This window comes from Manduca sexta, chromosome 11, assembly GCF_014839805.1.
Source record: "Manduca sexta isolate Smith_Timp_Sample1 chromosome 11, JHU_Msex_v1.0, whole genome shotgun sequence".
NCBI lineage: Eukaryota > Metazoa > Arthropoda > Insecta > Lepidoptera > Sphingidae > Manduca > Manduca sexta.
In genome coordinates, this window is record NC_051125.1 from 781,869 (window position 1) to 794,241 (window position 12,373).

Below are 12,373 nucleotides of genomic sequence, written 5' to 3' on the forward strand. Positions count from 1 at the left end.
TCTCCGAAGTTAAGGGTCCAACAACAATGAAGGGGACCACAGGGAAACACCGGCTTTCAAATAAAAAAATAATCATCAAAATCGGTTCAACCAAACAAAAGTTCTGAGGTAACAATCATAAAAAAAAATACAGTTGAATTGAGATCCTCCACCTTTTTTTGAAGTCGATTAAAAAAAGAAGCTATGTAGTACTTATATTTTGTTGCTGTGTGTCATAATAAATATTTGATACAGAGAGTTATCTTCGTATATAGCATGAAAGACTCGAATTAGAAATTAGCCTAATATGCGAATTGAGATAAGCTCAACAATTGAAATTTTAATTATACTACATTAAGCTGTAATAGATAAGAATAAAGATAACAAACGTCTCGAATTTTGTTGCTATATTATAAATGTCCAACACCATCCATTTTTTTTAATTTCTTATGATTATAGAGTTCAAACTACAACTCATCACATGGTTTACACACGTAACTAAATACACTTTTTATTGCTCTAGTTTTCCTGTCAAGAAAGAAAAAATTAAACAAATTACATTTGTCTTATAAAATTTTACCACTCTAATTGCAAAAAAGAGAGAATCTATCATTTTTATTATTTTGAATGACGAGACGAGCTTGCCGTTCGCTTGATGGTAAGCGATACGGGCGCCCACAAACAGTAGAAACAACATCCAACACTTTGAATTACAAAGTATTATTTGGTATTCCGCTGCGCTCGCCATCCTGAGACATGAGATGTTAAGTCTCATTATGTCCAGTAGTTACACTGGCTACAATGTCCTTCAAACCGGTACAACAGTGACTACACACTGCTGCTTGGCAGGAGAAATAGACATTGCGGTGGCACCTACCCAGGCGAACTGTCTTATATGAGAGACCTAACACCAGTAAAATCACTAAAAAAGACACACACACACACACACTACCAAGTTTCCAGATATTGCAATTCAAAGCCTACCTTCAACAAAAACTCGTACACCTTGTGGAATATGATTGCTGTGATGAAGTAGTCCACCAGGAACGTCTCCGAGATCTTGCGGCTGCTCAGGTCAATTTGGAACAGCAGCACCGCGAACACCAGGATCAGGTACTGGGAATCAGGCTCTGAATACGCGTGGCGTAGACCTGATGGGAAAAATATATAGTGAGAATTATTTAATTTAGTCTAGTACAGTATGAGAATTAATATTTCACCTCACAGTTTTCAAGCATATTGCATTAACGATATTTAGGTTTAATTTTTACTAGAAGAAATAAATTTATATTGTCCTATCAGAGGCACACATAACAACATACAAATAAAAAATAATTTAAGTTCATGTCTACAATGCGACAACTAGGTGATCATCTCAGTATAGGCTGCGACTCGGTTTGAGTCGCTTTATTATTGATGCTTAAAATTTTATAATTCATTTTAATAGGAGGACATATTCACGGATGCAATAATCATTATAATATTTAAGCATAAAATAATTAATAACTACTTGTTTTTATTATTCATATACAATATGTTTGAAATTAAAATGTGACACATACATTTAAGTGCGCAGACGCATATGATGAGCGCGGCGAGTGCGTCGCCGTACTTGGCCTGGATGGCGGGCGCGTCCTGCGTGGTAGCCGCCACCACCACCGCCGGGAACAGCACATTGCGCTCCAGGAAGCAAAGGTATACGAACATCTGTAAATTAAATTGTTTGTATGTAGGGCTATCTCTGTCCAAGGAGGTATATTCTTCCAAATTTCGAATAATTGTATTTATTTCAATCTAATCATGCAGTATTAGTTCTCGTCAAAATTAGGCCCGAGATTTCTATGACCACTGCCTGCTAAATATGCCCCGGTCACATTGCGTACGCGGTAAGACGGCGCTCTGAGTTCCCAAGATCAAATCCCGGCTTTTTCTGCAAAGTATCAGCCTTTAGTCTGTAATTTATGCACAATATGGTAATAAGTTCGCTCTCTATCATAATGGGATGGAATACAGACAGCAAAAAGTGGGTACCCTCCATGGATAAATGCAAGATGTGAGTTATTTTTTGTTTTCCACTATTTCCTAGTTTTCGATTTAGGCATTCACCCTAATCTTCTTAAAAAATCTACTATGTATAGTCATACCTTCTCGAACCACATGATCCTGGCGGGCTCGGTGACCTCGTACTGCGCATGCTCGTGCTGCTTGAGGACCGGCCCGGCGAGACACAGCCACGGCTGCTGTTTGCGCAGCTGCGGCGTCAGGTAGTGCAGCACCCAGCCCAGGATACCCGCTATTATCCACAACACCTGCAGGATATCACCATAAGATTATGGTTAAAAGACTGATTCTTTTGATATGGGTAAAATAATAAAGAACTATTAACCAATAGGATTACACTACAGAGGATATGTGCATTTTGTGAGATTCTGTTATTATCGCAAGGCAATGCGGTTATTGTCTAACGACCGTTTTCAATAAACAATCCTATTCTAAATGATCGATCTGATCTCAAGAACAGACCAATCAAAATAAGTCATTTGTAAGCATGTCAATCTTTTTTTCTGATTAATCCAGTTTTGTGATGGATCAAAAAAAGCGATTGGGATTTACTAGCGACGGTGTTTACTACCTTACTGAAAGTGGGCGGTATTTAAATTTAAAAACATGAGTGCTACCTTTTTAAGTTTACTAAAAAGTGCATCTGGGAAAAATATTCTGTATCACGAAAATTAATAAGATAATTGACGGTGCTTACTGACTTAACAGTTTAAAACATAAGAGGCCATGGCACAAGATTCAAATTTTAGTATGAAATCAGGACGTTATTTTCGGTATTAAAAGATGAATATTGTAAAAAATTCTCACCGTGTTAAGCTGTGGTCTTAGCGTCGTGAACACCGTAGTACAATGCAGACCAAACACGAACAACCCCAGAAACGTGCACACAATCACATCATTCTTGAGCCTCGCGTTAACCGTCGCTTGCAATTTCTTCGGCAGAGGGTCTTCCATATCTTCGTCTGGCTTATCAGCAGTGTCATGTTTCATAGACGCACTATTTACGTTGGATTCGTGGCTTTTGTCTTCCGTCTCAGTCGGAGGATCGGCTTTTAACGAAGACGTCGAATTCAAAGTGTCTCCACCCCGAGGATCCATCTTCAAAGAACTCACGCTAGAAGTTTGCGACCGTTTTTGGTTTTTCGCAATGTTTGTCTCCGAACTAAAGTTGATCTTAGACGCCGAACTGCCGATGGAGTTCTGTTTCGATATGTTACTTTCTGAATTGTTCTTTTTGTCGTCACTTAAAGTGTTGGGATCACCTTTATCCAAATCTGGTGAACGTTCAGGATTTGGGATCGCGTATAACTCTGGCGGCAGTAAGTGCTTTTTAATCAAGTTCCAAATCAAACTGTAATCGCTCGCACTTCTGCTCAAATGGTACGCGATTGGAACTAGAAGACCGCAGAAGATCGAAAAGAGGATGTTATGTTTCTGGTGCTGAGATTTCTTGCCTTCTACCAGGCCACTATAAGCAAAGCCGTAGAGTATGCCTATGGCGGCTAGAGATCGGACAACGCAATACACAGCGGCGCTCAAGCTGCTCGTAGCGTTGCCTCCAAATACGTGCATATCAATCTGCTCCAGTAGATACATCAAGAATGTATTAACCTGAGGGAACAGACCCAAACTGAACGCCAAGGGAAAAAACAAAAGGAATTTAGAGAGCATTTCTTGGATAATGTACAAAAAATTCATATCATTCATTTCGATTCCATATATTGTCATAGGTTTTACTTCTACGAAACTTCTTTTACTTCTCGTGTGCAGTTCCTCTGGCACTGTGCTTTGTTCTAAGTATCCATTCACTAAGCAAAGTATACCAGCACACAGGCAAAAGTAGACAGGCCTTGAAAATACGACCATTTTGTTAAATCCGTGGACTGGTGACGCTGAATCTGGCTGTACGCTTTTTAGTAACGAATACTGACTACCGGCCATAATGAAGCAAAACCAAAACGCGTAGATATCCCTGTAGAATCCTAAGTTTAACACCATGGAGCCCAACACCGATACCATTATAGCCAAGAATATCGTCACAAAGGTCTCTAAACGTCAAATTCCTGTCAAACAGCGCCATAAGTTTTAATCTGTCCATCGTCACTTTCAACTCCATGCATTTAGACAGTTTCAATTTGTAGTAACTCTTTGGTTTCGGTTGATTTGCTTTCTCAATTTCGTCCATGAGTTTTGAGAACTTGCTCCTTATGTTTATCTCAACGCTTTCCTCCCCTATGGAGGGCATCAAGCTCGGAATATTCACAGATGTACTTTCGGTCTGTTGTTGAGCTTGTTGTTGAGCCCTTTGCTGATTCATTAGGAAGTTTATGTGCATGCTTGGAAACCCCATTCGCGACTGCCTCTCCGCCTCGATTTGTTCCAATAAGCTATCTGTCACGTATGCAACAGGAGACCTTGGCTGGTCTGTGTGGCTTCCGGTCCCACCCCATCGAACACATAAAACCGCTTGTTCGCATTGTTAGTATTGATAGGAACTACTGTTGATACGTTGTTATTACTAGATAATAGTGGGTTGTTGCTACCCTGATTGGACGAGCTTTGCTCTATACTATCGCCGCGTTTAGTTTTTGCTAGACTTTCGCTGTTGCCAGCTTCTGACTCTAGGGAACCACAACTGCCTTCTCCCGCAGTCTCTTGGGAGTTATCAGGGTTATCGCTCGTTTTAGCTTTATTTGATTTTATCGAATCTTCTTTCTCTGGTAAAGGTATGGGTTGTGCTTGCGCCCGCCCTGAACTATTTTTTATCGAGAAGTGTAGGACATCCAATTTCCGTATTCATCCATGAAGCAATGGATTGCGCCGTCCGTCGTATCATCAAACGACGTTGCAAAATGGACGCTAGTGGAATTGTTTGTAGGGTCTGGATTAGGTACTTTCTCTTTCTTCTCGGCATTATTTTGATTGTTTGGGTTGTTTCTTTGTCTTGTCGATCTCTTTATTTTCCCAACACGATTCCTATGATTTCTATCCATTAAGGGTCTCAGTCTTTGGCCTTCCTCGCTCGCCTGTCCTTGCTCCGGTGACGCGTTCTCAGCGCCTTGGACATATGACGACATACAGCAAGGCCCAAAGTCTGATCTTGAACTCAGAAAAGCAGCTAGCAGAGGCATTGTCGCCGGAAGCAAAGTGTTAGTTGACGTTTGTGCCACTTCTTCGATCGAACGTTTTCTGGTTTTGTGAACATTTTCCCTATCGCCTCGTAAGCTTTGTCTGTGGCTTCTCGGTCTTTCGTCTCTACTAGGTTCAGGCATCACAACTGTATTTGCTTTCGTAGTCGCGAACAGATATTCTAATCCTTGCACTAAAGCAGCCTGAGCTTCTACAGCATCCCTGGAGTATTTTTTTCTTCATTTTGATTTTCATTTTTCTCTTTTTGGAATCTTTTTTCTTTTTTTCCTACTGTGAAGAAGCTCGCTAACGTGCCAAGTTATTGATTTGCTTCGGTATGGCCCCTAGGATTTTTGGAACATTTGAAGACGATTCTCCTAGAGCAGACGCTAGTTTTTGACAAAGCCCCACATCAGGTTAAGACGTACTTTCTTGACAACAGCTTCGTTTCGGTGGAGGGCCTCCTCGAAAAGCCAATCGAGACTGTATACGCTCCTCTCATCCGCGCTCTTACTGTCACAAGTAAGCTGCGACTCTTCAGTCTCAGGAGCGTTGTTCTTCTCTTTGCTTTCCTCGGGCGGCGGATCTGTATCACTACTACTGCTAGAATTAGATATATCATGGTCCCAGAGTTTCTTTTCTACCACTTTTCTTTCCTCCGGCCTTTTATCTTGATCTGGATTTTCATTTGATTCTAAACTAGATTTCTCTATAAGCAAATCTTTCGAACTAGCGCTTGCTTTATCAAAATAATCACCACTATTATTTTTACACTCACAAGACGCTAGCTGTCGTTCCGAGCGCTTATCAAATTGAGTCTCGTGTTTAATTTTTTTCAGTCTTACCTGTTTACATTTGTCACTTGGACATTCTGGGTTGTGTTTGGAACTAGAATGTCGATCACAGCAATGTTTTCTGCTATCTCCGTGGTTTTTGGTTCGCACTATTCTAATGTCTGATGGTCTATCAAGTAACGGTGATCTGGAGCCGTTGTTCTCATAATCTGAATCGCTGGATCGCATTGCTGGCGACTGCTCAGCGTCCCAATCGAAGCCACGGAATTGTTTTTCATCATCGTAGTCGCTGTAACTTTCCCCGCTGGAATCTAAATCTGTTTCTTTCTGGGATGTTTGCATTTCGTCTGAAATCTCAGCTATTGGATATACTATCTCAGACCCGTACGTTAAGTAAGGGTAGCTACAGCCTTCACCGTTTTCATTTTTGGGATAAAGGTTTAAGTGTGGACCGCGGGTGAGACTCTTGCTAGGAGGAGGAATGACAGCACTTTTCGGATTTTTCAACATTTGACCTCCAATGGTTTCAGCACTATTCGGATGGGGAGATAAATTCGACACGCTTGGCGGAGGACATCCGATTTCCAGCGCAGCACTCTTTATCCTTCTAACTCCTGGACTTTTCCCTTTGTTTTTCTCAACATCTCCGGCCGGCGCTTCAGTTTTGACCATCATGTACTTCCTAATTCGACACTAGCAAAAACCCTGTATCCGCGTTGTTTGAGTGCCTCCGCATGTGAGAAACTAGTTGTGCTGTTGAGTTTAACAGTGGCAGTTGTATCGTAGACATTGTGGAATTTGAATTTCTTCTCATATTGGAAGACTGGGCGGTCGCTAAAGCCATGGCGGATTTGGTGCAACTCTCGTCTGGATAGTTGGTGTATCGACGTCTATGCGCCGTTCGCTTTTTAGGCGATGGCGGTCCGACACTTGGTTCAGAATTATCTCTTGAATCTGAACTGAGCTGACGTGCAAACTTCGATTGATATGGCTCTCCGGCCGCTTCATTTCCATCTAGATACAACCACTCTTTTGAAAAAGTCCCTGTTACTAGATCCTCTTCTATGAGGGCACTCGTGATACCGCCTACTCACTTTCGCAAACGGACCTTCGTCTACTAATATGTGTACGGGTAAATTATTATCTACTCTTGGGTTTCTGGAAGCTTCACCGATCAGCTCGTCTATCCTAGTACCGTGTGTTCTTCGTTTGGAGGTTCTGTGCTCCCGCCTATGGCCCGATTTGGATCTACTCCTGGTAGTTGGACGGGATTTGGAAGGGCCCGGCATTTCTGTGGTTTGCGCCACACATAAATCGGATTTCGTCGTGGCAACTACTTCAGTCTGCTTGGCAGACAACGCACTGTCTTCTATACTCGATTCCGAGCTATTTTTACGGTGAACATCTACTTTTAAATCTGAAACAAAGATGCATTTATTAAATAATACTATATAGCTTCACCATTACAATTGTTTGTTACTTACCATAAATCCTTTGATTTATCTATTCTATTATTACGATTAAAGTGAATAATGTGTATTTTTGCATACCTATGGTGCTGTTATTGGGCTTGTGGTACTCGAGCGAGGTAACGGACTCGTTGTCGCTGCCGGTGGCGGCGGCCCCGCCCAGTCTCAACGTCGTCATCTCCATGCCTTCATCAGGTCTACCAACAGACAGAATACAGCCCATTTTAAGATAGAGCGTAGTAAGAGAATAAGACAGGGGGGGGTGATCCAGTAATTTTCCGAAATGATTAATCTATGTACTTTTCTGACATACTGTGACATTTGTTTATCCGATTGATCCGATTAGACCAGACAAACGAACAGACGAGACATAAACGTAAAAAAATATTGTACATATCGTATCGCCCAAACAAATCTTAATCACCGTCAAACATGCTTTAATTTGCATAAACACGATAACGATATAGACAAAAATATTAACACGTTCATAGTTCCTTTATAGCGTCACATTGCGACATTAGCACGTGTGTTAATATACATATCTATAAATCTTCATAATTTAACTATCATGCTTATCATGATCATATAGGGCAAGAGATAAAACGAAGCATACTACATTCACCTCTCTCTACACATCCCTAAAGGTTGACTGGCAAAGAATGGCATGGCATTAATTCCACCTATATATCGTGTGCACAGAGAGTTATAAATCAAAAAAATCATCCGCTATGTTTCATCCAGGCAAAGGAAAATAAATCACAAAAAAAAATTACAAAATAAAAACTTTCTATTCCTAGAGGCCTAAAAATCTTTCCTAAATCTTCTGAGTATCTCATACCATCGGGATTGCAATCGGGAAATCTTGTCCTTCTTGGGATTTTACGAACTACATTTAATATACAAAACAAGCGTTTGGTACTTTTTGAGTACATTCATAAATTAGTTACCATTGTATATTTATTAAAGTATAAATAAACATGAAATATATTCAAAGGTGTTTTTATCTTCCTCTACGACTAACATTAGTCCAGCCTTAAGCGTAACTCTGACTTCTTGACTTCATCATATGCACTCTCAGCGAGACTATTGCCTCTTATGTTTTTTTTATATTTAGAAATATTTTAACCGGCACTGTAAATACATGCTGCAAGTTTACAGATTTAATAGCATGCTATAAATACTTTTCTGACTAACACTTACTCATTGCACATCAAATAAATATACAAAGCGTTACACCCATACGCGCTATTGTTTCACGTAGCTTTGCGCACTTCCTGCTGTTTACGCGGAATTTGCTTTTAATTTCTTCAGTGTTGGAGGGACATTGGAAATTTATACTTTTATTAAAACAATAGTTTGTTAATTTATCTAAAGAGATTAAACAGATTACTTGTATCGTGAGATCGGGAGATTAAAATTAAACTATTCATTTTTTATGCACATCAAAGACTAAACATAAAAGCCGCTCGCTTAATCTATGCTATTACGAGTATATAAAACTGAAGAGTTTATTTGTTTGTTTGTTTGAACGTGCTAATCTCAGAAACTGCTAATTTGAATTGAATTTTTTTTTGTGTGTTGAATAACCCATTTATAGAGGAAAGCTATAGGCTTTATAACATGACGCATTGACTTAAAGGAGCGGAACATCTATGGTGAGATATGCCAGCCTTTGAAAAGTAGCAACATCTGAACTATGAATAACAAAGTACATTATACTTTCTGACTACACACATCACTCTGAAACAGGTGTTACATGAGAAGTCAACATAACTCATAAACCATTAATATCACTCACGGGTTATTATCATTGGAAGTGGTGCCGTCACCGGTGGGCTGCACGATGATGCATTCGCTGGTATCGTACATGTGGTGAAGGCCGTGGTTCAGTAGCTTCAGACAGGTGAACACCACCGCCACCAGCACGCAGTAGATTATCCAGCCTATGCTCGCTGGTGGGAAGTACTGTTGAGAGAAAATGAATTATTATGGGCATTTATTGAGGCGTAGCTACTGTAGGGTTAGCAATGCAGTGCGTCAACGCCTCCAAGACTGAGGCGTCCAAACACTGATTAGTATCTAAACTTCAAACTCAAGTTGCGAATTAATTTTTAGGTCATTACCCTGTGATAAATAACAAAGTATATTTTTATCAAACTAATTAAAATTGAGGATTTGTTTTGCATTTGTGTCCTTTGTTAACTAGTTATGCCAATGGAATTACTAAACTAGTCTTATGTTCAATTTCAATAAACAGTTAGTGATTACTAAAATTGCTAGCTAGATAAGTAAATACATCATGACAAAAATATGGAAACAATAAACAAAGTTCAATTATAATTTGTCACAGACTCCAAAATTGGAAACCAGTATGTACCTTATAAGTTATAAGTTAAATTATTTTGTTGGTTTATAAAACCAGTTTAATTTTTTAACTAACACAATGTCAAAATGTCTGCACAATGACAAAACTGATAAATTTTATGACATTGCCAAACATGACTCAATTTTAACATGAATATTTTTTTTATGACATTGCCAAACATGACTCAATTTTAACATGAATATTTTTAATCAAATTAAAGTCTATCTTTGCAAACAGCGTTTGGATTTGTTTTTTTTTTTTCACTGAAATAACTTTAACCTTTGTTTGTAGTGATGTCATACAAACAAAATTTATCTATACTATTATATAAAGCTGAAGAGTTTGTTTGTTTGTTTGTTTGAACGCGCTAATCTCAGGAACTACCGGTCCAAACCGAAAAATTCTTTTTGCGTTGGATAGCCCTTTGTTCGTGGAGTGCTATAGGCTATATATCATCACGCTATACCCAATAGGAGCGGAGCAGTAATGTCTTATCTCAGGAACTACCGGTTCGAACTGAAAAATTATTTTTGTGTTGGATAGCCCTTTGTTCGTGGAGTGCTATCGGCTATATATCATCACGCTATATCCAATAGGAGCGGAGCAGTAATGTCTTATCTCAGGAACTACCGGTTCGAACTGAAAAATTCTTTTGTGTTGGATAGCCCTTTGTTCGTGGAGTGCTATCGGCTATATATCATCACGCTATACCCAATAGGAGCGGAGCAGTATTGTCTTATCTCAGGAACTACCGGTTCGAACTGAAAAAATCTTTTTGTGTTGGATAGCCCTTTGTTTGTGGAGTGCTATAGGCTATATATCATCACGCTATACCCAATAGGAGCGGAGCAGTTATGTCTTATCTCAGGAACTACCGGTTCGAACTGAAAAATTCTTTTTGTGTTGGATAGCCCTTTGTTCGTGGAGTGCTATCGGCTATATATCATCACGCTATACCCAATAGGAGCGGAGCAGTATTGTCTTATCTCAGGAACTACCGGTTCGAACTGAAAAAATCTTTTTGTGTTGGATAGCCCTTTGTGGAGTGGAGTGATATAGGCTATATATCATCACGCTATACCCAATAGGAGCGGAGCAGTAATGGCTAATCTCAGAAACTACCGATTCAAACTGAAAAAATATTTTTGTGTTGAATAGTCCTTTGTTTGTGGAGTGCTCAAAGTTATATATCATCACGCTATGACCAATAGGAGCGGAGCAGTAATGTCTAATCTCAGGAACTACCGGTTCGAACTGAAAAAATATTTTTGTGTTGGATAGCCCTTTGTTCGTGGAGTGCTATCGGCTATATATCATCACGCTATATCCAATAGGAGCGGAGCAGTAATGTCTTATCTCAGGAACTACCGGTTCGAACTGAAAAATTCTTTGTGTGTTGGATAGCCCTTTGTTCGTGGAGTGCTATCGGCTATATATCATCACGCTATGCCCAATAGGAGCGGAGCAGTATTGTCTTATCTCAGGAACTACCGGTTCGAACTGAAAAATTCTTTTGTGTTGGATAGCCCTTTGTTTGTGGAGTGCTATAGGCTATATATCATCACGCTATACCCAATAGAAGCGGAGCAGTAATGTCTAATCTCAGGAACTACCGGTTCGAACTGAAAAATTCTATTTGTGTTGGATAGCCCTTTGTTCGTGGAGTGCTATCGGCTATATATCATCACGCTATACCCAATAGGAGCGGAGCAGTATTGTCTTATCTCAGGAACTACCGGTTCGAACTGAAAAATTCTTTTTGTGTTGGATAGCCCTTTGTTTGTGGAGTGCTATAGGCTATATATCATCACGCTATACCCAATAAGAGCGGAGCAGTAATGGCTAAACTCAGGAACTACCGGTCCCAACAGAAAAATATTTTTGCGTTGGATAGCCTTTTTGTTCGTGGAGTGCTATAGGCTATATATCATCACGCTATACCCAATAGGAGCGGAGCAGTAATGGCTAATCTCAGAAACTACCGATTCAAACTGAAAAAATATTTTTGTGTTAAATAGTCCTTTGTTTGTGGAGTGCTCAAAGTTATATATCATCACGCTATGACCAATAGGAGGGAAGCAGTAATGTCTAATCTCAGGAACTACCGGTTTCAACTGAAAAATTCTTTTTGTGTTGGATAGCCCTTTGTTTGTGGAGTGCTATAGGCTATATATCATCACGCTATGACCAATAGGAGTGGAACAGTAATGAAACATGTTGCAAATCGAGGAAAAAATATTAGTTTTGAGAGCTTCCGTTGCGTGCGCTGCGTAAACGGTTAAAGTTATGCAACAATGATGTATGACGGGATTGTTCCTCTTAAAAAGTTCTAAAAAATATATTATAAAACAAAGTCCCCCGCTGCATCTGTCTGCCTGAACGTGTTAAACTCAAAAACTACCCAACGTATTAAGATGAAATTTGGTATGGAGAAATTTTTAGTCCCTGGGAAGAACATAGGCTCCCGGGAAACTATTACTTTTATAACGGAAAACTTTAGCCTGAAAAACTTTATAACGCGGGCGGAGCCGCGGGCAAAAGCTAGTTCATAATAATTTCTGGAGCCAACGTTTTGC

General features: G+C 39.7%; 1 protein-coding gene across 1 annotated transcript in view; it reads right to left on the reverse strand.

The window, feature by feature from the left end:
• The window catches only part of LOC115445794 (pecanex-like protein 1), a 32,067-nt gene that overhangs the window by 16,864 nt on the left and 2,830 nt on the right, over positions 1-12,373 (reverse strand). Inside the window, 13 exon segments of the mRNA XM_037437510.1 lie at positions 964-1,130; positions 1,542-1,686; positions 2,124-2,288; positions 2,848-4,090; positions 4,092-4,486; positions 4,489-4,803; positions 4,806-5,393; positions 5,395-5,630; positions 5,633-6,657; positions 6,659-6,996; positions 6,998-7,380; positions 7,514-7,629; positions 9,231-9,397. Of these exon segments, the coding sequence (XP_037293407.1) occupies positions 964-1,130; positions 1,542-1,686; positions 2,124-2,288; positions 2,848-4,090; positions 4,092-4,486; positions 4,489-4,803; positions 4,806-5,393; positions 5,395-5,630; positions 5,633-6,657; positions 6,659-6,996; positions 6,998-7,380; positions 7,514-7,629; positions 9,231-9,397 (5,283 nt within the window).